The sequence below is a fragment of the Pelophylax lessonae genome (assembly GCF_965119305.1).
Source record: "Pelophylax lessonae genome assembly, chromosome: 5".
NCBI lineage: Eukaryota > Metazoa > Chordata > Amphibia > Anura > Ranidae > Pelophylax > Pelophylax lessonae.
This window is the reverse complement of record NC_138772.1, coordinates 443,463,423-443,489,329: the sequence shown is the minus strand read 5'-3', so window position 1 is coordinate 443,489,329 and position 25,907 is coordinate 443,463,423. Positions and strand designations below refer to the sequence as shown.

The 25,907-nt window shown below is 42.5% G+C and overlaps 1 protein-coding gene across 1 annotated transcript in view; it reads right to left on the bottom strand.

The window, feature by feature from the left end:
• PREX2 (phosphatidylinositol-3,4,5-trisphosphate dependent Rac exchange factor 2) overlaps positions 1–25,907 on the bottom strand; it is a 438,451-nt gene that overhangs the window by 310,101 nt on the left and 102,443 nt on the right. The window contains exons 4-5 of the mRNA XM_082259215.1: positions 16,696–16,800; positions 1,750–1,851 (exon numbers count right to left, since the gene is read on the bottom strand). Coding sequence (XP_082115341.1) covers positions 1,750–1,851; positions 16,696–16,800 — 207 coding nt within the window. The remainder of the gene's footprint in view (positions 1–1,749; positions 1,852–16,695; positions 16,801–25,907) is intronic.

Genomic DNA, 25,907 nt, shown 5'->3' with positions numbered 1-25,907 from the left:
GAAAATGTCAATAAAATAATAAAGGTGCTATCTCCTTGAAACAATTCATACATAAAAACATACGGTAAGTGATATATTTCATACATAATCCAATGGTGATCACATATAACAAGCTCCAACACACTATGTCATATGAATCTAATAATGCAAAAAGTGCTCTCAGTGCAAAAAATGTGCAGAAAAAAACGTAATACACAAATTATCACATAAATATCATAATCCAAAAACTCATGAGTCCTTGCAGAATAATAAAGTGATAAGTGCAAAAAAGTGTAATAACAGTCTCTGGTGGTGAAATACAAGGGTAAATGCATTTGTGCCCCCCCCCCTCTCAGGTCCACACTCACCAGAGGATTAAACCCCTACAGGGGTCACAGACACCAACAGGTAACTGGAAAATGGTATATCTCCTTCTCCACCACGAATGTCAGGTCACTGGGGGCTCCCATCACAGGGTATATGGATAAAAAGAGGCATCTCCTAGTGTAACTCTGTATATTCTAAATTTATTAAAGAATGTAAATGCACTTACAAAAAAGCAATGAATAAAAGCCGTATGTGAAAAGCCATCCGTCTGTATGCTGTATCCGGAACGCGATGCGTTTCACAGACCGGAACCACGAGGCTGGAAGTGACGCGATGACGCTATACGTGTTTCGTCAGAATTACGTAATCAGGAGCAGCCTGCTAGTCTGTGGGTTGTGAGACCCTAAAGGATTTGAGATGGAAGATGAGACCTGGAGTAGCAGAAGGATGTTGTGTGCCACCGTCCATATGTAGAGATTTTTGGGCTTGGGGTTTTCCCTGAAGACACCAGTACAGGAGTATGCCTCCGGATGACTTACACTTGTGTTAGAAAGCCTCTGAAGGACTATGATTGCTGGACTACAGGGCTCACTACTACCACTTCCGGCCTTACGGCATATATACAGTTGCACTATGAGATGCCTCTTTATCCATATACCCTGTGATGGGAGCCCCCAGTGACCTGACATACTGAGGTGGAGAAGGAGCTATACCATTTTCCAGTTACCTGTTGGTGTCTGTGACCCCTGTAGGGGTTTAATCCTCTGGTGAGTGTGCACCTGAGAGGGGGGAGCACAGGTGGATTCACCTTTGTATTGCACCACCAGAGACTGTTATTGCACTTTTTTTGCACTTATCACTTTATCATCCTACAAGGACTCCATGAGTTTTTGAATTATGATATGTATGTGATAGTTTGTGTATTACATTTTTTTTTGCACATTTTTTGCACTCAAAGCACTTTTTGCACTATTAGATTCATATGACATAGTGCTAGACATAGTAGAGCTTGTTATATTTGATCACCATTGGATTATGTATGTAACATATGTATGAAGATGAATTCTATGTATGAATTGTTTCAAGGAGCTAGCACCCTCATTATTTTATTGACATTTTTATTTTATTTATTTACTATATATTTTTATGAGGATCACACACATGTTTTAGGCAGCGCCACCTATACTTCTTTCCTATAATTATTCATATATAGGATATATACAAACAGCCTGGATATGTGGTGTGCTCAGTATTGATGAGACTGTTCCACAATGATCACTGTTAGATGTTGCCTTTATTGTGCCAAGTTTGTTCTGCATAATAACGGGCCTGTTAAAGGGAGAGCAAGGAAAGGGAGGTGGATTGTATGAAAGACATTGAAATAAACTGAGTAGCATGCTTCACCCTTCTAATAACATCCCCTAGCAACCAGGGCATACTTACTCTCAAAAGAAGTGGGTACTTGCATATTCTCTGTATTGGAGCAACTAGATATCCTTCCAGAGGAACATCTGTGTTCTTCCGTCCACTAAGTACCATGCAATTCTAAAAACACAAACAAACCCAGGTTTTAGGCAGATCCTGGCTATGTCAGTCACTTTTTCCATGCTCTGATATTCACACGTGGGTGTATGCAATGTGTGCTTGCAGGAGAGTTCAGATTTGTGCCATACGTGGTTTGCTGAACTTCAGACCGCTACAATTTACTAACAAACAGGAAAAAAAGGATTCATTTTTACATGTCCAAAATCAATCACTATTTCTCCTCGTAAAGTCAATAAAATTAACAATCCATATAAAATAGAAATTTTCCTAATGTGTATAACTGTAGCTGTTACTCTTAACTGCAACATTTGTAAGAAAAAAAAAAAAATTGACGAACCTTTCAATTCCATATCTTGGAGTAAAAAAAAAAAAAAAAGTAAACAGGAGTTTATTCCTATTCCATGGGTTATATGCCCCCAACTTCAGGTGATTGGACTCTTAGCTTGGTACTGACCCCACCAGTGTAGACATTTTACCCCACCGACTCTGTGAGTCTCTAGATCTTCAGCAAGCAGTAGAGAGATCACAGATCAAAGAGGAAAGGGACCCGTGCCCAGTGGTGGCTGGTCCGTAAGGCGCGCAGGGGCGCCACCCCTTTAGTTTGCATGCGGAGCGCCAGGCTAATAGCTTTCTATGAGGTCTGTCATTTTTTTTACAAGCATGTGATTAGGGCCTGAGGCTCTAATTGGCTTGCGAAAGGTTGTCCTCAAGGCGCAGAGCACCGCGCCCCAAACCCTCCCGCTTGCGAAACTAGTGAATCAATATTCGCCTTCGCTTTCCGGCTTCTCGTCCCGGCCAATCAGGACAGGAGGTGGATCTAAAGAAGACCGGGTTAGTAGGGTGGAAGCCGTGCCACCAAGTATCAGGGGAGCCATGACCGCTGGAGGGCTCCATTCGTGCATTTGTGGGGTAAATGCTAACCTGGAGAGGTTTGTTTGCCAAAAATATGTTATGTATTATGTCCGTGTTACGTATTGTACTCCAAGAAATGGAATTTACAGGTATGTCAAAATTTCTATTATCCAAATCGTACAGTACAGGACAGAAGAACTGATTCTTGTACCATGGGATGTCCCCAAGCAATTAGTCTATAAGTGACCAACCAAACTTCCAAAACTGCAACAGCAAGCCCAAAAAAAGAACAAAAAGGGTTATCGGACATGAACAGACAGACAACAGCAGAAACACTGTGTAGCCGAATTAGGGATGCACAGAGGCTCTAACAGGCACCTGTCAAAATACAGTTCCCTGAGGGCAGAAGCCCTGAGAAAGGCAAAATAACCACCCAGTCAGGTGGGAAGAGAAGAGCTGAATCCCACAGAGGGACCTACAGAGGAGCAGAAGACGGGTCAATTGTCAAAGAAATACATGCCAGGCAGCCATATTTGACAGTCCTGACTTCATCCATAAGGCAAATCGGGTGTTAGCAAAAGAATATACAAGGCCCAACTAATACATCCTGCATATCAAAGGCTACATGTTTTGCAATTACAAACAGAAGTTGCAGAATGGGGATGGGGCTCCCAATTGTGAAACTAGGCTAGAACTGCCTCACATGATAGATAAGAGAGTATATAGGGAGGATGATCTGCATGCTATTGAGAAAGAGGGGCACCCAGCCTTGAGGCTGAAATATACCTTTTTGGTGGGATCTCTGGAGCACCACGAATACCGAAGAGGTTACATCTCCCTAGCGGGAACACAGACAGCAATAAAACCCTGACAGAGGTTCCAACTCTACTCTGCCCTGTCCAAAATTATTGCAAATATTGTCAGCTGTAGATCAACTTTAGATTTATAGTCAAAAAACATAATGAATCTTTAAATATAACAGAGTCAAAAACATTATACTGGTTTGTACCCCTGGGTAGGTCTGTGCACGTTTGCTGATCTTCTACAGTGAGGGAAAAAAGTATTTAATCTCCTGCTGATTTTGTACATTTCCACACTGACAAAGAAATGATCAGTCTATAATTTTAATGGTAGGTTCATTTTAACAGTGAGAGACAGGATAACAAAAGAGATATCTAGAAAAACGCATTTCAAAAAAGTTATACATTGATTTGCATTTTAATGAGTGAAATAAGGAATTTGAACCCCTATCAGTCAGCAAAATTTCTGGCTCCCATGTGTCTTCTATACAGGTAATGAGTTGAGATTAGGAACACTCTCTTATAGGGAGTGCTCCTAATCTCAGCTTGTTTCGTGTATAAAAGACACCTGTGCACAGAAGCAATTAATCAATCAATAAAATTAAAATCTCTCCGCCATGGCCAAGAGCAAAGAGCTGTCTAAGCATGTCAAGGACAAGATTGTAGACCTACACAAGGCTGGAATGGGCTACAAGACCATCACTAAGCAGCTTGATGAGATGGGGCCAAACAATTGGTGCAAATATTCGCAAATGAAAGCAACACAAAATAACGCTCAATCTCCCTCAGTCTGTGGCTTTATGCAAGATCTCACCTCGTTGAGTTTCAATGATCATGAGAACAGTGAGGAATCAGCCCAGAAATACATGGGAGCATCTTGTCAATGATCTCAAGGCAACTGGGATCATAGTCACCAAGAACACAATTGATAACACACTACGCTGTGAAGGACTGAAATCCTGCAGCGCCCGCAAGTTCCCCCTGCTCAAGAAAAGACATATACAGGCCCATCTGAAGTTTGCTAATGAACATCTGAATGATTCAGAGGAGAACTGGGTGAAAGTGTTGTGGTCAGATGAGACCAAAATTGAGCTCTTTGGCATCAACTCAACTTGGCGTGCTTGGAGGAGGAGGAATGCTGCCTATGAACCCAAAAACATCATCGTGTCAAACATGGAGGTGGAAACTTGGAGGAAATTATGTTTTGAGGGTGTTTTGCTGCTAAGGGACAGGACAACTTCACTGCATCAAAGGGACGATGGACAGGACCATGTACCATCAAATCTTGGGTGAGAACCTCCTTCCCTCTGCCAGGGCATTGGAAATGGGTTGTGGAAGGGTATTCCAGTATGACAATGACCGAAAACACACGGCCAAGGAAACAAAGCAATGGCTCAAAAAGAAGCACACTAGGGTCCTTGAGTGGCCTAGCCAGTCTCCAGACTTTAATCCCATAGAAAATATGTGGAGGGAGCAGGGAGCTGAAGGTTCGAGTTACCAAACATCAGCCTCAAAACCCTAATGACTTGGAGAGGATCTGCAAAGAGGAGTGGGACAAAATCCCTCCTGAAATGTGTGCAAACCTGATGGCCAACTACAAGAAATGTCTTACCTCTGTGATTGCCAACAAGGGTTTTGCCACCAATTACTAAGTCATGTTTTGCAAAGGGGTCAAATACTTATTTCACTCATTAAAATGATGCAAATCAATTGATAACGTTTGTAAAATGTGTTTTTCTGGATTTTTTTTGGTTGGTTGGTTGGTTGGTTGTTCTCTCATTGTTTAAATAAACCTTCTGTTAAAATGTTAGACTCATCATTGCTTTGTTAGTGGGCAAACGTACAAATTCAGCAGGGGATCAAATACTTTTTTCCCTCACTGTAAATTGGACCACAAAGCAGGGAATATATGTATAGTTTTTTATTTGTTTAACCAGACCGTTCGACAGAAGCAAGTCGTTAGACTTTTAATTGTTCTACCTGCTTTATACTGATGAAAGGTAAAATGTTGTTGGTTTGTTGGTGGTCATCAAGACAGTATTTTGCCAATATAAAATATTTTCAGTGCATTTATCTGCATGTGCTCCATCATTACTTGACAGCTTAGTTTAATAGCTTTAAATTACAAAATAGCTGTTTAGGAGGAGGAAGCCTTTGGGTGAATAATTGTTTCTGGCCCAGGTACATGATAACCTTGCTCCCTTGATGCCATTCGTTTTATTATTCTCCTCCAGTGTCATGGTGGTTAATTACATTGTTTGACATTAAACTTTGCCTTTGAGTAAATATGTAGAGAGATTTTCTCTTACAGTGCTATTTAAATCACGGGAAGGAAATGTCACAGCTGAGGATATCTGGTACGAAAGAAACTTTTGCTTATTTAGTTCAGTGAGAAAAAAAAATGAGGAATTTTGTGCTGCTAAAATCAACATAAGAAGGCAATAATATTTCACATTGTATACTAATTAAATAGGACATTTCTAGTAAAGCAGAAAATTAAAGATGGAGGTAGTGCCCAGCATTTGTATAAAAAAGCTTTTTTGGCCACACTTTTCCTTTGGGTCACAGAAGTACATTTACTTTTGTTCTCCTGTGACCCTGAGTCAGCTGATAGCGGGACAGAGCTGGGTCAGGCTCTGGAAGGATCCCGACAATATTGCCAGGATCCACCCAGCTGCCTGACAGCTGGCTCTGCCTCCTCCCCAGCCCAGCGTTTCAGTGAGTGTGAGAGGAGCAGAGTGGAGAACAGTGACTGACAGTCATCACTCTCTACTCGAAGCAGACCAAGAACTGAACATTCAATGGTCATGTAATTGCTCCACTCTCGATCTTAGAGCCGGTGTTCTGCTGAAAACTCCAAATGCCGACAACTCAGTCGAGGTTACTTGCGGTGAGTGTACACCGGGAATAATTGGAGATTTCGACCACTTGGTGTTTTCACAGAACATTGGCAGCCTTTACACTCCAGTACATGCTATAATGGGTGGACATTGTTAGTCTGCCCGCTAGTTGTCGCTGTCTTGGAGGCGGCCATGTTTTTGGCTACTAGCGGACGGACAAACAATGTGCACTCATTATAGCATGTACAGGAGTGTATACGCTGCCGCCTGTTCTGTGAAAACACCAAGTTGTGAATAAAATCTCTAATTATTCATGATATACAATCACTGGAAGTGCCGTGATTGGAGTTCTCGTTAAGCCAACAGAACATCTCGACATTGATGCTGCAGTATGGAGGAAAGTATGTTGATTTATTTTTTTACATATCTCATACTTCTCCTTTCAACACTTCCCACCCGTAGGACATCATAAGACATCCTGGGCTTAAAGTGGAGATTTCTGGATGATGCCTGCAGCTGAAGGCATCATCTAGATTTCTTTCTTTCGATTCCCTACAATGTGAAAGCCATTCTAGTGGCTGATTAGCTTCTGGATTGCTTTTACAGGCAGTGGGAGGGGACGTGGCCCCCCTTCCGCCAACCACTGGCGTCTCTCCGGGTTCTCCTGTGTGATCGGAGAGCCCGGGATCCGATCCAGGGGTGGCACCGGGTTACCACAGAGCTGGCCGTGGAACGGATGGTCCCCAGCCATCTCTATGATCCAGGGAGGCCGGAAGCGACATCATGATCTGGCAGATGTAAACACTGCCATTTTTATTTCCTGGAAAGCAGAGATCAATGTTTTGTTTTGTTTTTTTTATCTCATGCTTTCCTGGGTAGAGGAGGTATCTTGTCTCCATAAAGCAGATCTGTCATCCCTTTTTTCTATCACAAGGGATGCTTACATTTCTTGTGAAAGGAACAAAAGTGATTAAAAAAAAACTAGATGGACAGTAAAAAAAAAAATTTTTTATAGAGCCCCCTGTCACCCTGTGCTCATACACAGAAGCGAACGCATACGTAGGTAGCGCTCATACATGTAAACAATGTTTGCATCACACATATGAGGTATTGCTGTGAACGATATTTGTGAGAGCAATTATTCTAGAGCTAGACCTCCTCTGTAAAACTTTTAATCTGTAAAGATTTTTAGAGTCACTTGTGGAGATTTTTAAGTACTGTAGTTTGGAGCCATTCCACAAGCATGCACAATTTTAAAGTGTGACATGTTAGGTATCTATTTACTGAGCTTAACATCATCTTTCACGTTTTATGATTATTTATACATATATATATATATATATATATATATATATATATATATATATATATATATATATATATATAGTGGGTTTTATTTGTGTTTTTTTACATTAGAATTCATTACAGTGTATTATTTCCAAAAATTATTTGAAAAATCGCAGTGCAAATACCAGGTGATATAAAACATTGCAATGGCCAACTTTTTATTCTCTAGGGGCTAAATAAATATATATATATATATATATATATATATATAAAATGTTTGAGGGCTCTGAGTAATTTTCTAGCAAAAAAATACAGATTTTTACATGTAGGAGAGAAATGTCCGAATTGGTCTGGGTGGGAAATGGTAGATATAGACATCATTCAATTTTAAAAATAACTTTTAATATTTCTAAAATCTAAAGCTATCATTTTAATGCATAACTAAAGATTCTGTCTTGAAGATGAGGGTCCTTGTTGGGGCACATCCTGTTATAGGGTGACAACTATTTGTGCATATCTCCCAACACAGTCTATAAGCGGCCGTGCTGACGCTCTTTGCACAGGCATTTTTCACCACAAGGAAGTCTGTTCTCAGCAATGACATGTAAGCGCCCCTGAAACACACAAACATATACAGGTCCCTCTCAAAAAATTAGCATATTGTGATAAAGTTCATTATTTTCTGTAATGTACTGATAAACATTAGACTTTCATATATTTTAGATTAATTACACACAACTGAAGTAGTGCAAGCCTTTTATTGTTTTAATATTGACGATTTTGGCATACAGCTCATGAAAAACTAAAATTCCTATCTCAAAAAATTAGCATATTTCATCCGACCAATACAAAAAAAGTGTTTTTAATACAAAAAAAGTCAACCTTTAAATAATTATGTTCAGTTATGCACTCAATACTTGGTCGGGAATCCTTTTGCAGAAATGACTGCTTCAATGCGGCGTGGCATGAAGGCAATCAGCCTGTGGCACTGCTGAGGTGTTATGGAGGCCCAGGATGCTTCGATAGCGGCCTTGAGCTCATCCAGAGTGTTGGGTCTTGCGTCTCTCAACTTTCTCTTCACAACATCCCACAGATTCTCTATGGGGTTCAGGTCAGGAGAGTTGGCAGGCCAATTGAGCACAGTAATACCATGGTCAGCAAACCATTTACCAGTGGTTTTGGCTCTGTGAGCAGGTGCCAGGTCGTGCTGAAAAATGAAATCTTCATCTCCATAAAGCCTTTCAGAAGATGGAAGCATGAAGTGCTCCAAAATCTCTCTAGCTGCATTGACCCTGCCCTTGATAAAACACAGTGGACCAACACCAGCAGCTGACATGGCACCCCAGACCATCACTGACTGTGGGTACTTGACACTGGACTTCAGGCATTTTGGCATTTCCCTCTCCCCAGTCTTCCTCCAGACTCTGGCACCTTGATTTCCGAATGACATGCAAAATTTGCTTTCATCCGAAAAAAGTACTTTGGACCACTGAACAACAGTCCAGTGCTGCATCTCTGTAGCCCAGGTCAGGCGCTTCTGATGCTGTTTCTGGTTCAAAAGTGGCTTGACCTGGGGAATGCAGCACCTGTAGCCCATTTCCTGCACACGCCTGTACACGGTGGCTCTAGATGTTTCTACTCCAGACTCAGTCCACTGCTTCCGCAGGTCCCCCAAGGTCTGGAATCGGTCCTTCTCCGCAATCTTCCTCAGGGTCCGGTGACCTCTTCTCGTTGTGCAGTGTTTTCTGCCACACTTTTTCCTTCCCACAGACTTTCCACTGAGGTGCCTTGATACAGCACTCTGGGAACAGCCTATTCATTCAGAAATTTCTTTCTGTGTCTTACCCTCTTGCTTGAGGGTGTCAATGATGGCCTTCTGGACAGCAGTCAGGTCGGCAGTCTTACCCATGATTGCGGTTTTGAGTAATGAACCAGGCTGGGAGTTTTTAAAAGCCTCAGGAATAGGGTTGAGCGAACACCTAGATGTCCGTGTTCGACGGGTTCGGCCGAACTTTAAAAAAAAGTCCGGGTCCGTGTCCCGGACTTTTACCGAACTTTTCCCGGACACCGAACCCCATTGAAGTCAATGGGGACCCGAACTTTAAGGCACTAAAATGGCTCTAAAACACCAAAGGAAAGGGCTAGAGTGCTGCAAATGGCAGCAAAACGTAATTAAGAGCATGGCAAGTGCTCTGCAAACAAATGTGGATAGGGAAATAACTTAAAACAACAAAAAAAAAAACAGAAAAATAAAACAATGTTCTTCTTCATCTCTGAAGGACGAGGCCCATATGGAGTAGGAGGGAGGTTGAGGTGGTGGTGGATGTGGCGGTGACATAGGCGTGCGCACAGGGTGTGCTGGGTGTGCCTGGGCACACCCTAATCACCTAGGGCACATAGCATTGCCAGTGAGGAGATGGGAAAGATCTCCCTGGGACCTGCTCTGCTCTATTTCTCCTTGCCTACAGGTACATGGCCCCGATACATTACTCTCCCTGCTGGCAAACACATGCATGTGTATTTCAACTTTGGGGTGCACACCTTAATGCAATAGGCTGCGCACACCTATGGGCGGTGTAGGTGGAAGCGGCGGTGGAGGAGGACCAGGGCCGGATTAACAGCATCATGGGCTTGGTGCTGAGGATTTTGAAGGGCCTTAAGGGCCGTGCCTTGCCATGCACCCAGAGGAGGAAGGGTGCAGCCATGCATGCCTAATTCAACATGGGATGCTGTCTCTGAAGCCCATAAACACATCCATGCATCGCCAACTGTCCCTCCTTGTCCGGCCTTCACGCTGTGTGGGGAGGTTCTGAGGGTGCTGCCTGGGGAAGCGAGCATAGAAGCCAGACTTCTGTGTTTACAAGTGACAGAAGAGCGGTAACAGTGAATATGGCCAACCCGGGGCCTATATAAAAGGTAGGGGCCTGGAGCTGCAGCTCCAATAGCCCCTACATTAATCTGGCCCTGAGGAGGAGGACGAGGTAGCCAACACTGCTTCTTTTCAAAAATTTTAAATGAGGGTACACCCCAAAAGAGTGAGAAAGAGCAAAAATGGAACAATGGGTGGGTAAGGTCGGTATCCATTGCTATTCTGCATAAGGTACGGAAAAGTCCCGTGGGATCCATGCCTGGTTCATTTTAATGAACGTGAGCTTGTCCACATTGTCTCTGGACAGGCGGCTGCGCTTGTCTGTTATAACGCCCCCAGCCGTGCTAAATACCCGTTCAGATAATACACTGGCTGCAGGGCACGCCAGCACCTCCAAGGCGTAAAGGGCAAGCTCAAGCCATGTGCCCAATTTGGAGACCCAGAAGTTGAAGGGGGCAGACCCGTCATTCACTACATGTAGGCGTGTGCACACATACTGCTCCACCATGTTGGTAAAATGCTGCCTCCTGCTAAGACGTTCCATCTGAGCTGCTGGTGCTGCTGTTTGTTGTGGCGTGCTGACAAAGCTTTTCCACATTTCGGCCATGCTAACCCTGCCTTCTGAGGTGCTGGCGGTGCCCTGGTTGCGTTGGCGACCTCCTCCTCCTCCTCCTCTGCCTTGTGCTTCCACTGTGGCCCCGCTGTCAGATGGGAATGCCAGCAGCATGGCGTCTACCAGCGTGCGCTTGTACTCGCGCATCTTGCGATCGCGCTCCAGTGAGTGAATTAAGGACGGTACGTTGTCCTTGTAACGGGGATCCAGCAGCGTGGCCACCCAGTAATCAGCACAAGTTAGAATGTGGGCAACTCGGCGGTCGTTGTGGAGACACTGCAGCATGTAATCGCTCATGTGTGCCAGGCTGCCCAGAGGCAACGAAAGGCTGTCCTCTGTGGGAGGTGTATCGTCCGTGTCCTCTGTATCCCCCCAGCCACGCACCAGTGATGGCCATGAGCTGGCCTGGGTGCCACCCTGCTGTGAACATGGTTCCATCTCCTCCTCCAGCTCCTCCTCCTCCTCATCCTCCTCATCCTCCAGAACTGTGCCCCTGCTGGACAATTGCGTCCCTGGCGTTTGCGTGTGCAGGAACCCACCCTCGGAGCCCCTTGCGAATGACTGCCCTGAAAGCCTTGGAAATGTTACCTCTTCATCCTCCTCCTCCTCCTCATCCTGTGCCACATCCTCTTCCATCATCGCCCGAATTGTTTTTTCAAGGAGGCATAGAAGTGGGATAGTTAAGCTGAGAACGGCGTCATTGCCACTGGCCATGTTGGTGGAGTACTCAAAACAGCGCAACAAGGCACACAGGTCTCGCATGGAGGCCCAGTTAAATTAAATAGCGGAATAGAAAATATGATCCAAAAAAAGTGTATGTATATCACACGTACACAACCACACTGGGCCCCAATTACTATTGTTTGTACCCCTAAAAGGCTAGATGAGGAGTAGGGGGAGTATGGAACAGGCAGCACCCTCAAACCTTCAGAAGTATGAGATGAACCCCAACAACTTGGAAAGGTGGATCTCTCTCACACGTACCGACACAGACTATCCCGCAATTCAATTGATCCTCAAAGGTTTTTATTGAATAGCGGAATAGGAAATATGATCAAAAAAAGTGTATGTATCTCGCACGTACACAACCACACTAGGCCCCAATTACTATTGTTTGTACCCCTAAAAGGCTAGATGAGGAGTAGGGGGGGTATGGAACAGGCAGCACCCTCAAACCTTCAGAAGTATGAGAAGAACCCCAACAACTTGGAAAGGTGGATCTCTCTCACACGTACCGACACAGACTATCCCCCAATTTAACTGATCCCCAAAGGTTTTTGATTAAATAGCGGAATAGAAAATATGATCCCAAAAAAGTGTATGTATATCACACGTACACAACCACACTGGGCCCCAATTACTATTGTTTGTACCCCTAAAAGGCTAGATGAGGAGTAGGGGGAGTATGGAACAGGCAGCACCCTCAAACCTTCAGAAGTATGAGATGAACCCCAACAACTTGGAAAGGTGGATCTCTCTCACACGTACCAACACAGACTATCCCCCAATTTAACTGATCCCCAAAGGTTTTTGATTAAATAGCGGAATAGAAAATATGATCCAAAAAAAGTGTATGTATATCACACGTACACAACCACACTAGGCCCCAATTACTATTGTTTGTACCCCTAAAAGGCTAGATGAGGAGTAGGGGGAGTATGGAACAGGCAGCACCCTCAAACCTTCAGAAGTATGAGATGAACCCCAACAACTTGGAAAGGTGGATCTCTCTCACACGTACCGACACAGACTATCCCGCAATTCAATTGATCCTCAAAGGTTTTTATTGAATAGCGGAATAGGAAATATGATCAAAAAAAGTGTATGTATCTCGCACGTACACAACCACACTAGGCCCCAATTACTATTGTTTGTACCCCTAAAAGGCTAGATGAGGAGTAGGGGGGGTATGGAACAGGCAGCACCCTCAAACCTTCAGAAGTATGAGATGAACCCCAACAACTTGGAAAGGTGGATCTCTCTCACACGTACCGACACAGACTATCCCCCAATTTAACTGATCCCCAAAGGTTTTTGATTAAATAGCGGAATAGAAAATATGATCCCAAAAAAGTGTATGTATATCACACGTACACAACCACACTGGGCCCCAATTACTATTGTTTGTACCCCTAAAAGGCTAGATGAGGAGTAGGGGGAGTATGGAACAGGCAGCACCCTCAAACCTTCAGAAGTATGAGATGAACCCCAACAACTTGGAAAGGTGGATCTCTCTCACACGTACCAACACAGACTATCCCCCAATTTAACTGATCCCCAAAGGTTTTTGATTAAATAGCGGAATAGAAAATATGATCCAAAAAAAGTGTATGTATATCACACGTACACAACCACACTAGGCCCCAATTACTATTGTTTGTACCCCTAAAAGGCTAGGAGTAGGGGGAGTATGGAACAGGCAGCACCCTCAAACCTTCAGAAGTATGAGATGAACCCCAACAACTTGGAAAGGTGGATCTCTCTCACACGTACCAACACAGACTATCCCCCAATTTAACTGATCCCCAAAGGTTTTTGATTAAATAGCGGAATAGAAAATATGATCCCAAAAAAGTGTATGTATATCACACGTACACAACCACACTAGGCCCCAATTACTATTGTTTGTACCCCTAAAAGGCTAGGAGTAGGGGGAGTATGGAACAGGCAGCACCCTCAAACCTTCAGAAGTATGAGATGAACCCCAACAACTTGGAAAGGTGGATCTCTCTCACACGTACCAACACAGACTATCCCCCAATTTAACTGATCCCCAAAGGTTTTTGATTAAATAGCGGAATAGAAAATATGATCCCAAAAAAGTGTATGTATATCACACGTACACAACCACACTAGGCCCCAATTACTATTGTTTGTACCCCTAAAAGGCTAGGAGTAGGGGGAGTATGGAACAGGCAGCACCCTCAAACCTTCAGAAGTATGAGATGAACCCCAACAACTTGGAAAGGTGGATCTCTCTCACACGTACCAACACAGACTATCCCCCAATTTAACTGATCCCCAAAGGTTTTTGATTAAATAGCGGAATAGAAAATATGATCCCAAAAAAGTGTATGTATATCACACGTACACAACCACACTAGGCCCCAATTACTATTGTTTGTACCCCTAAAAGGCTAGGAGTAGGGGGAGTATGGAACAGGCAGCACCCTCAAACCTTCAGAAGTATGAGATGAACCCCAACAACTTGGAAAGGTGGATCTCTCTCACACGTACCAACACAGACTATCCCCCAATTTAACTGATCCCCAAAGGTTTTTGATTAAATAGCGGAATAGAAAATATGATCCCAAAAAAGTGTATGTATATCACACGTACACAACCACACTAGGCCCCAATTACTATTGTTTGTACCCCTAAAAGGCTAGATGAGGAGTAGGGGGAGTATGGAACAGGCAGCACCCTCAAACCTTCAGAAGTATGAGATTGTGTTCACTGTACCCCACAAAGATTGAGTTCACTGCACCCCACAATGATTGTGTTCACTGCACCCCACAAAGATTGTGTTCACTGCACCTCACAAAGATTGTGTTCACTGTACCCCCCAAAGATTGTGTTCACTGCACCCCACAAAGATTCTGTTCACTGTACCCCACAAAGATTGTGTTCACTGCACCCCAAAAAGATTGTGTTCACTGCACCCCAAAAAGGATGTTGTTCACTGCACCCCAAAAAGGATGTTGTTCACTCCACCCCAAAAAGATTGTGTTCACTGCACCCCACAAAGATTGTGTTCACTGCACCCCAAAAAGATTGTGTTCACTGCACCCCAAAAATGATTTTGTTCACTGCACCCCAAAAAGGATTTTGTTCACTGCACCCCAAAAAGGATGTTGTTCACTCCACCCCAAAAAGATTGTGTTCACTGCACCCCACAAAGGATTTTGTTCACTGCACCCCAAAAAGATTGTGTTCACTGCACCCCAAAAAGGATGTTGTTCACTGCACCCCAAAAAGGATGTTGTTCACTGCACCCCAAAAAGATTGTGTTCACTGCACCCCACAAAGGATTTTGTTCACTGCACCCCACAAAGATTGTGTTCACTGCACACCAAAAAGGATTGTGTTCACTGCACCCCAAAAAGATTTTGTTCACTGCACCCCAAAAAGATTGTGTTCACTGCAGCCCAAAAAGATTGTGTTCACTGCAGCCCAAAAAGATTGTGTTCACTGCAGCCCAAAAAGATTGTGTTCACTGCAGCCCAAAAAGATTGTGTTCACTGCAGCCCAAAAAGATTGTGTTCACTGCAGCTCACACACAGAAAAATGGATGTGGATCACTGACACCTGCCTATCTCCAATCCCACACCACACAGCAATATCGATTGTAGTTTGTAGAACACAGTTTCCCTAAAATTCAGCAGACTCTGTCCCTAACAGGATTGAGAAGAGATCGTAGATCAGGATTGAGTGCAGATTCACCCCACCCCCCACACAGCAATATCGATTGTAGTTTGTAGAAGACACTGACCCTATAATTCAGCAGACTCTATCCCTAAAATGCCTACAACTCGCCCTGCCTAAACACTCCGACCTGTCCCTCAATTCTATCCGGACACAAATGGTTTTTTCCTGCCTATCTTTCCCTAATCAGCAGCCAGCACGTTGATGTGTGCTCTGTCCCTGAATCTAAGCAGCATAATGACGCCGCTGCGGCTGCCTCGAACTTATAAAGACTTGGTCACATGCTTCAGACGGCCAATCACAGCTACTGAGACATTTGCAGGCATGGCTGGGATGGCTTAAGGCACACCAGTTAAACGATTGTTGATTGGCTGTTGAAAGCCCGCCATGAAAAGAGCGCCAAAGCATGCAAAACCCGGAAATAAAACGACCGAACACGGATTTTTACCCGAACATACAGTAAAGTGTCCGTGTCCGTGTTCGGGTACAAAAAATCCAATTATTCGGTACGAACACGAATAATACAGTCCGTGTTCGCTCAACACTACTCAGGAATCTTTTGCAGGTGTTTAGAGTAAATTAGTTGATTCAGATGATTAGGTTAATAGCTCGTTTAGAGAACCTTTTCATGATATGCTAATTTTTTGAGATAGGAATTTTGTTTTTTCATGAGCTGTATGCCAAAATCATCAATATTAAAACAATAAAAGGCTTGCACTACTTCAGTTGTGTGTAATGAATCTAAAATATATGAAAGTCTAATGTTTATCAGTACATTACAGAAAATAATGAACTTTATCACAATATGCTAATTTTTTGAGAGGGAACTGTATATATATATATATATATATATATATATATATATATATATATATACACATATATACACAAAAAGGGGCTGCAAAGAAGCTGCAGGAGATCAGCAGCACTAAGATGCAGCAAAGGTTAAAAAAAAAAAAGGTGCAAACAATATTTTCCAAATACTGATACACTGTATCAGTAAACTAAACGTCATGCAATTAGGGTTAACATCTACTTGAAGTAAAAGTGCAAAGATAAAAGATGTATCTCAATTTACTAATAGTCTATTTATTACAAAACGCAAGGTAATAATCAAGGTGTACAAGCTCTTTATTATTCAGAATACGGATTCCTTACCAATAAAAGCGTTCTCACTGATCTGATCTTGTTCAGTTCCAAAAGTAGCTTCTGTGCCTTTTCATGGTTGCTGCAGTATTCATCATAAATGGCAAAGCGCTCTTTCTACGGTTAGAGAGAAGAGATTCATGTTTGTAAGAATTTACAGAAGTATTAAGTGCATAGTAAAACCCAATCACAACTGAAGGTGCTTCATCTACCACTGGGTCAATGATTTCCACTAAAACTGTTCAACATAAATACACTATATTACCAACAGTACTGGGATGCCTGCCTTTACACACACATAAACTGTAATGGCATCCCAGTCTTAGTCAGTAGGGTTCAATATAATAATTCATACCAAACAAAAAAGGTTAAAAGTTGGCGCATAACACATACCTAAATAGCATCACCATAGGAATTGAAGTCCATGCATAGTCACTAAGCAGTTCAGTAAATGGAGATAAATAAAACAGTGGATAACATCAAGGGCTGGCTCTGCGGCAGGTTACCGCACTTGAAAAAAGAGCGCGCATGCCCTCCTGTGCATGCTCTGAAACGCGTTGTGCTATTGGCTGCCCATTTTGATGACGTTATGCAGGCGACTCTGCATCCCAAGTAGTTGCAAGTAGAGCTGTATCCGGAAGCCGCCGGCCGACTAGCCTGACGGTGTCACGGATTGACATCACTTCCTCCCCTGAACTACTTGCATGGATCCATGCACCTGGATGCTGACTCCCATTTTCAGGTTGCCACCTTTTCAGATGAGCTTTTATTCCATTATTATAAATGTGAGCAAGTATTTGTCATCTGTCCTATTGTGCATTATTAAACCTATTACACTTAGAGGCACTCCACTTTTTCTTTTACTAATTCATCCCAAAGGTGTTCTATTGGATTGAGGTCAGGACCAGTCCAGTTCCTCCACCCCAAACTCACTCATCCAGGTCTTTATGGACCTTGCTTTGTGCACTGGTGCGAAGTCATGTTGGAACAGGAAGGGGCCATCCCCAAACTATTCCCACAAAGTTGGGAGCATGAAATTGTCCAAAATGTCTTGGTATGCTGATTCCTTAAGAGTTCCTTTCACTGGAAGAATGGTCAAACATTCCCATAGACACACTTCTAAACCTTGTGGACAGCCTTCCCAGAAGAGTTGAAGCTGTTATAGCTGCAAAGGGTGGGCCAACTCAATATTGAACCCTACAGACTAGAACTGTGAGGCCATTAAAGTTCATGTGTGCGTGTAAAGGCAGGCGCCCCAATACTACTGGTAATATAGTGTATTTAACAATTAGGCAGTATAGCATTCTCTTTATTTTAGTCAATGGTTGTGTTGGTAAAGGTGGCTAGAAGATGACTATCAATTGTTATTTGGCCTTGGGGCTGCCAGTCAATGTGATTTTGCTCAGCAACCTCCTAGTGTGAAGCCTTGCTTATAAAGCACAATGCACTGACTTTCATAGGGGTCATCTTAGATCTGAATCAATTTATATAAAAGTAGGCTGTAGGCCAAATGCATTTAAACAAATGATCCAGCTTACATGACAAGGACAGGCTGGCCCAGACCCCAAGTTATTGCTTAGTTCTTAAGGGCTCTATTCCCGCTGCATGAAGCAATAGAGTTCATTAATGCAGGGCTGTGATGTCTCTGAGTATTGTAAAGATACAGCATATAGTGTAGTAAATTTGATGTATGTAGGTTATATCTAGTACTCCTGCAATGGGCCCACAGTTCAGCATTAGACTGCATTTACATCTACTAGTTTTTCATGACATTTTATTTCAGTCTAATGTATTTAGGATGCAATAACAACATGTTTTAGATGCATTACCATGGAAGGTGTGCTTTCCAAAAACTGCACCAAAAGATACAGCGAGAAGGCTTTTAACCTCCCTGGCGGTATGATTCTTTCCGATTTTAGGTGCTGAAAGCGGTACCATTATTTTGCTTGTAATTCTTAAGAATGAGCAGCCCAAACCAACTATTTACATATAATTTTTTTTACTGTGCGTTCTTCTTTATAACATCTCGGGTATGACAAAGTTTGAAACACAAAATCAAAAATTATAATATAATAAATACCTATAAATAAGTTAAAGAGTATATACACATATATATATATATATATATACATATATATATATATATATATACGTATACATATGTTATATATATATATATATATATATATATATATATATATATATATATATGTACGTATATATATATAGATATACGTATATATATATATATATATATATATATACATATATATGTATATATATATATATATATATATATATATGTATATATAAAAAGTACAGTAAAACTGCAGGAAAGGGCACTGGGGGGCAAACTAATATCAGTTTATTTTATTTTGCAATGAAATCAGTGTGCTTGTGTGTATAACTTTTCAAATTTGCCGCCGGTTCCACCCCCCTGCGTCACGTCGCAGGAGACAGAAGCCAGGGCTCTACAGCATCGGGCGGAAGATCCGGCCGTGGTATGCCGAAGGGACACATCGCTGGATCCCGGTGACAAGGTAAGTAACCTCTACAAGGATCCAGCGATGCTCCCTGGCGGTACTGGCGGTACCCCGAGTGTGGCTCGGGGTTACCGCTTATGGCAGTGAAATCCCACCCCGTGCCACACTCGGGAATACCGCCAGAGAGGTTAAAATGTGATAATGTGATATTAAACCCTAAGGCCCCTTTCACACAGGCGTTCATTCTAGATCCTTCTGTCAGTTTTTCAGACCGATCCAGACTGAACCACAATTGATTTACTAAAACTGGAGAGTGTAAAATCTGGTACATAGAAACTAATAAGCCTCCAGGTTTTAGCCCCCAGTCACATTGGCACAGTTTGAAACCAAACAGCAGCCTATTGCCAGCAATGGCACAGTCCCAATCAGTGCGACGCGGACTTTGTAACGCTGCACCGATTTCCAATAGTAGTTCCTGCACTACTTTTGGCAACTTCAGGGGCGATTTCAATAGACATCTGTGCATGAACCCGCACATATGTCTTTTAAATCACCCCAGAACCCGCACTGAAATTGGGGTTTGAAATGGTGCAAGTTCAGCTGAACTCGCATGATTTCAAACCCACGTTCAGTGTGGATGTACCCATATTGTCAGAGCTTAATTGAACAAGCTGACGTTAGAAGCTGATTGGCTACCATGCACAACTGCACCAGATTCTGAGCGCTCCAGTCTTAGTAAATCAACCACTGCATATCTATGGGTGGGCAGATGTAAATGGATGATCATCCATTTACATCCGTGTCCATTCAGGTCTGTTTTATTAAACGGAACAGCCAACATCCAGATCTATTGAAAAGGAATGAATTGTTAATGTTAGTTTTTAAGCAAAAAACATTTTTTGTTTATACTTTTGTAACCTCTGACTGGTCTCTGCAAGAAAAAACGGATGCAAAATCGGATGTAGACTGATGTACACTGAACTGAACTGAAGTCCAAACTGATGGAAACTGAATGCGATTTTTTTTGTTTGAAAAAAGGTGGCTGAACAGATGATGTCTGTGTGAAAGGGGCCTGAAACTTAGCGGGGGATTGATCCACTGATCCCCGCTGAGCAGGTGAGTGACATGCCCGTCTCCGCTTACTGTGGATGGATGGATGGATGAAAAATAGGGTTACCATCTGTCTGGATTTCACAGATTGGATCGGATAACAGTGGGTGTCAGCGGATATGTCACTGCTCACATCCGCTGCCCTTTAGGGGTGTATGGAGCATCCGATCAGGCCCGCCTGAAAAACTGACAGGCAAACCTGATCAGAACATCTGTGAGAAAGACCTTAGGCCTCTTTCACACGAGCGTTCTGTATGTTCGTTTTTCATCCATCCGTTGACAGATGAAAAATGGACATCAATGCATCTCTATGGAAAAATGAATGTAAACAGATGATTATCCATTTACATCCCTTTACATCCGCTTCCATCAACACACTCATTTTTTGGAAAGGATCAAAGCCCTATTTTTCTTAAAATGGTCTGCTTTGCATCCATTTTTGCATTTGTAGTGGATGTAGAAAAAACTGATGTACAGCTGATAAGAAAATGATGAGAAACTGATAGAAAATTGATGTAAACTGATCCATTTTTTTTTTTAAAAAACATGACTGAACTGATAAAACAAATAGAACGCTCATGTGAACGGACCCTTAGGGCCCTTTCACATGGGCTTTCCGATCAGGTCCATTCATCCCTATGGAGCGGCAGATGTCAGTATTCCGGTCCTGTCTGTCAAATCCAGACCGATGGTGACCCTATTTTCCATCCGTCTGGAGGATCGGATCGGATGAAAATGGACAGGCAATCCGTTTTCATCCAATCTCCTCATAGAAGAGAGCAGGACTTTGACAGGTCCGTCTTTTCACAGTGAGTGGGGACTGACTTGTCATCTGCCTGCCCAGCGGGGATCTGTGGATCGATATCTGCCGAGCAAGCGGATTCCGTCAAACGGATCTGCCCAGCGTGAAAGCCCCTTAGGGTCATGTGAAAGGGCCCTTAGGGACATTTCACATGGGCGGTCTGATTAGGTCCGCCTGTCGGATTTTCAGGCGGACCTGATCAGACCCTCCATTCACCCCTATGGAGCAGCGGATGTCAGTGGTGCCATGTCCCCTGACACCCGCTGCTATCCGTCCTGAGCCTGTCCGCCAATTTCAGACAGATGGTGACCCTATTTTCCATCAGATTGGATAAGAAAGGGAGAGCAGGACTCTGTCAGTCTCCGCTCTGCACAGTGAGCAGAGACGGACCTGTCATCTGTCTGTTTAGCGGGGATCAGTGGAGCCTGAGGAGCAGACCGCCCATGTAAAAGGACCCTTAAGGTGTTTCCACTGTAGATGGAGGAGCAATGGAGACACTTTTGGACAGCAGCATTGTCAATCTTTGGATAGGGTAGTGTTAGCTGCACTAGCAGATTTCAATGAATTTAACACTTTTTAAGCAGTTAAGTTACCTTTTTGGATAAATGTTTCACATAAATGAATAAAAGCTGATCATTATCAGCACATTAGTTAGTGGTAAATGGTTTGTCCCAACCTTCTAAGTGCCAACCCTATATCAGCTTGGTCTGTTGAAAAATAACAGACTTACCAATCAGATTATAGGTGAAAATAAAGGGGGAATAAAAAAACTAAAAAACAAAACAAATGCAGCCAACGCTTTTAAAAATTAGTAAGCTGCAATATATTACATTTTTTGGGGGGGTTTAAAACTCAACACATATATGTACATAGTTCAACACCGCGTGATCTATCCTAACAAGCAGTAAATACAGCTTAATTATGGAAGACTCACACATATGAATCATTCAGTTTTATGAATAGAAATTCATTCTCTCAGCTTTTATGTGATTATTGTACATTTTTTGGAATGTAACATGTGTAAAAGTTGGTTTGAACTCTTCAGCAATAGAATATATAAATATATAAATTTATATTTTAAGAGCATTTATGCAGTCATTTTAGTTGGGGTGCTTTAAATACTGTATTTTGACATTGGAATGATGTTAAAAGAAAAAAAGATATTAAAACAATGACATGTTACTGGTTATAGGATTTATTATTATTATTATTATTATTATTATTACTACCTGTAAGTGCAAGGGTACCAGAAGTGTCACCATGCCCTGGACCATGTGAAGGCTCTTGGGATGTGGGAGAACAACTGACCACGATGCTTTTTTTCCCCAAATATAAAGTTACTACAATACTACAATCTATCATAACCCTTCTTTTTTATCTATAAAATATGTGTTTGTATATTTTTGGGGTAAAATAATACAGATTACATTTCACATTTTAAAAAAACGGATTTTGGAGATAGGGTTCAAAAGAGACAAAAAAGCCCTCCATTGAAGTTGAATACCCAACCATGCTTAAAGTACAAAAAAAACAGGATTTTTGCTAGCATATGATTGGTTGATAGAAGTAAACTCAGCTGCACCTTATTTTCTAAGCTCAGGGCACATTCACTTTGCTAAGGGAAAAGTCTCTATTACTTCATTAAATTAATGTCACAGTATCTAATTGTCTCACCTCTATCACAAATCCCCCAAAAAGGTTCTATTTAAAAGTAATAAACTCCCAATAAGCTTTAGAATACATGATTGCATAATATTTCCCCCTTTATAAATAGATGAATACTTTGCAGTAAAGATTTTCTAAATATAATTTTTGGTGAAATTGCACAATGTAGCTTCTCTGTTCATTTTGCACACCTGCCATGACGCTGAGCTTTCAGAAAGGTTTCTTCATTTTGGCAGGAGGTGGAAAGCCAGAGCCAGATTCCTACTGCCAAAGCCACAAAGTAAGTACATGTTCCTGTAAATGTACAGCTTGTATCCATGAAACATGAAAATCTCTCCAGAATGAGTAATTAGTCAGTACAAACTGCAAATCATATCTGCTGCTTCCCAAATCCTTCAGCACAAGACAATTACTTTTCTAATACAATTTTCTGTAAATACATATAAATATATACTGGATGCTTGTGGTACCTGTACATTGCTCTAGCATCCATGGAATTTTAAGGATGGAAAACATGCTTTTAAAAGAAGACTTTGCCGGTGTATAAGATGATGAGTTTTTGTTTGCAACACCTCCAGCTCAGTTACACAATGTGTAAAAAAGATTTTAACCATAGTCCTTGCCAGTGGCGGCCCGTCCATTGGGGGCGCAGGGGCGCCACCCCCCCATCCATGCATCCGGTCCCCTAATCTACATGCAGGGCACCGGATGCATGGATTCCAATAGGGTTTTTTTTTTTAAGCACCTGATTAGAGCCAGAGGCTCTAATAGGCTTCAAAAAAGGGTGGGCTCAGGGCGCAGAGCACTGCTCCCTGAGCCCACCCAGTTGTATTACAAGAGCGAATAAACATTCGCTATTATCACACTGATTCTCCTCCCAGCCAATCAGGAAGCGGGTCGTGAGTCCCCTTTCCTGATTGGCTGAAAAGTGAAGCGATTTTCCTGGCCATTGGCCAGGAAGAGGGAGGAGACTCACAGCCACTCGGGGAAGGAGGAAGAAAGGATGCTGGCTGTCTGGCTGGCCAGCTGTCCATCCGTCCATCCCGGGGGGTGGTGGATTTGACTGGCTGGCTGGCCTCGGGGGGTGATGTATTTGCTGCCCCCTCCAAATTATCATGCACCACCAGTCGCCACTGCACCTTGCCCTCCCCCTAGCACGTTTAACATAATATAAAATCCTACAAATGTCATTGCTAAATCCACTACTTATGGCAAAACTAACACACAATGCTGCTTTTTCTTGCTCTAAAGTTCTAGTTCTAAAACATATAGGGGTTTATTTACTGAAACTGGAGAGTGCACAATCTGGTGCACTTTGTGAATGGCCAGGTAGCAGGGGAAGGAGGAGGGGCCAAACTCGCCGGGGTGAACTCACCCAGGAGTGGGAGCTGGTACCTGTCAAAACCAGGTACTTGCTCCCCCCGAAAGGCGCCAAATGTGGCAGTGGAGGCAGATAAGCAGAGCTTCCCCTTTTGAGTGGAGCTCCGTTTTAAACCTGAACTAAACTCTCCCAACTAACATGAACTCTTTTTAATCCCTATGCTGTTGGCAATAATAAATAGATAGGAAGTTATATTGTATGTTCTTGTTTTAAACTCGAATGCCTATGAGATAAGGGCAGATGGATTCTAGGAAGTAAATGCTACATGAAATGCTAAATGCTACATAAATCATCTGCTTTTACTCAAGATGGCCGTGGCTAGTAATCCGATTCCTAATGGAGTGCATTTCAATGTGATTTCGTAACAAAATAAAGCACAGAGACAGAGATGGATGGGCGACTTTGCTTTAACTAATGAAGAAGCATTTTCAGTTTGTGGTGCTCCGATATAGTTTAGTCCATCCACTGAGGGTGGGCTCTGCTAGGAGTTTGCTTGCTCAGTGGTGAATGGAGGGTCCAATCAGAACCACCTGGAAAACTGACAGGCAGACCCGATCGGTCTGCTCGTGTGAAAGGGGCCTTAGCATGAAAGTGTACTATAGTCTTATTGGTTTTGTTCTTTTTCAACTACTTAGGTAAAAGAGATTGACATAAAATTGTAAAAAATCTTATAAATGTAAATGAAAATCATTGCGGTTGATTTACTAAAAGGAAAAAGACTGTGCACTTTGCAAAGAGCAGTTGCTCCAGAGCTTAGTAAATGAGCAGAAACTCAGCAGATTTCCATCATCCAATCCTGTGCAAGCAAAAATGCTATTTTTTTTTCCTTACCCATTATTGGGTACTCTTTGTGAAGCCTTACCTCATTTACTAAGATCTGGAGCGACTGAATTTGCAGAAGGCAACATCGCTTTGCACAGTCTATTTGCCTTAAGTAAATCGACCCCAGTGTTTCTCTGTATATTTTGTAATTATCTGTGCACAAGGATCAGCATTTAATCTGTTTGAAAACAAAGGACACCCTGGGGTAATGACTGGTTGTTAGAGATCATAGGATCTTGGTGGTCAAGGCTGGGAGCTAGGGAGCAGCACTTTTTATTTATGGCAATTTTAAAGAAATTCAGCAACATGTGTCAACTGTATTCCAGGCATTTACTTCTTCAGTACTGAACATGCTATTTCATTTTTAACAATAATATCGTCTGTACCACTGCACTTCCACTAATTATTTCTAAATGGTTACTCACCAGACCAATTTTAAACCTGCCCATACACACTACAACCTGTTTGCATAATATATCTGTACAGTCTCCTTTACATCTATTAAAAAATATGTACTGCAAGGACCTAATTAAATAGCCAGTTTAATCAAGGCGTAACCCAGTGGTGTATTTAAGTTTTGTGCTGCCCTAGGCCTGACTACATTTATGCACCCCCTAATTTAAATATGACCCACCCCTTCCTGTAAAGGCCACACCCCTTCCTGTTTATGACCCATCCTGTCATCTGTAAACCACAGACCATAACCACAGTCTATCAGTGCCCATCAGCATAGTTTTATCAGTTCCCATAAGTTCAGCCTCATCAGTGCAGCCTTATCAGTGCCGCCTCTTTACTGCCCATCAGTGCAGCATATCATTGTGGCCTCATTAGTGGTCACCAGTGCAGCCCCATCAGTGGCCCCCAGTGCAGCTTATCAGTGCCCATTAGTACAGCCTTATGTCACAGGATTAGTAAGATTACTCTTTTAAGATATTTGGACTTGTGTTTGCTGCCACTGATT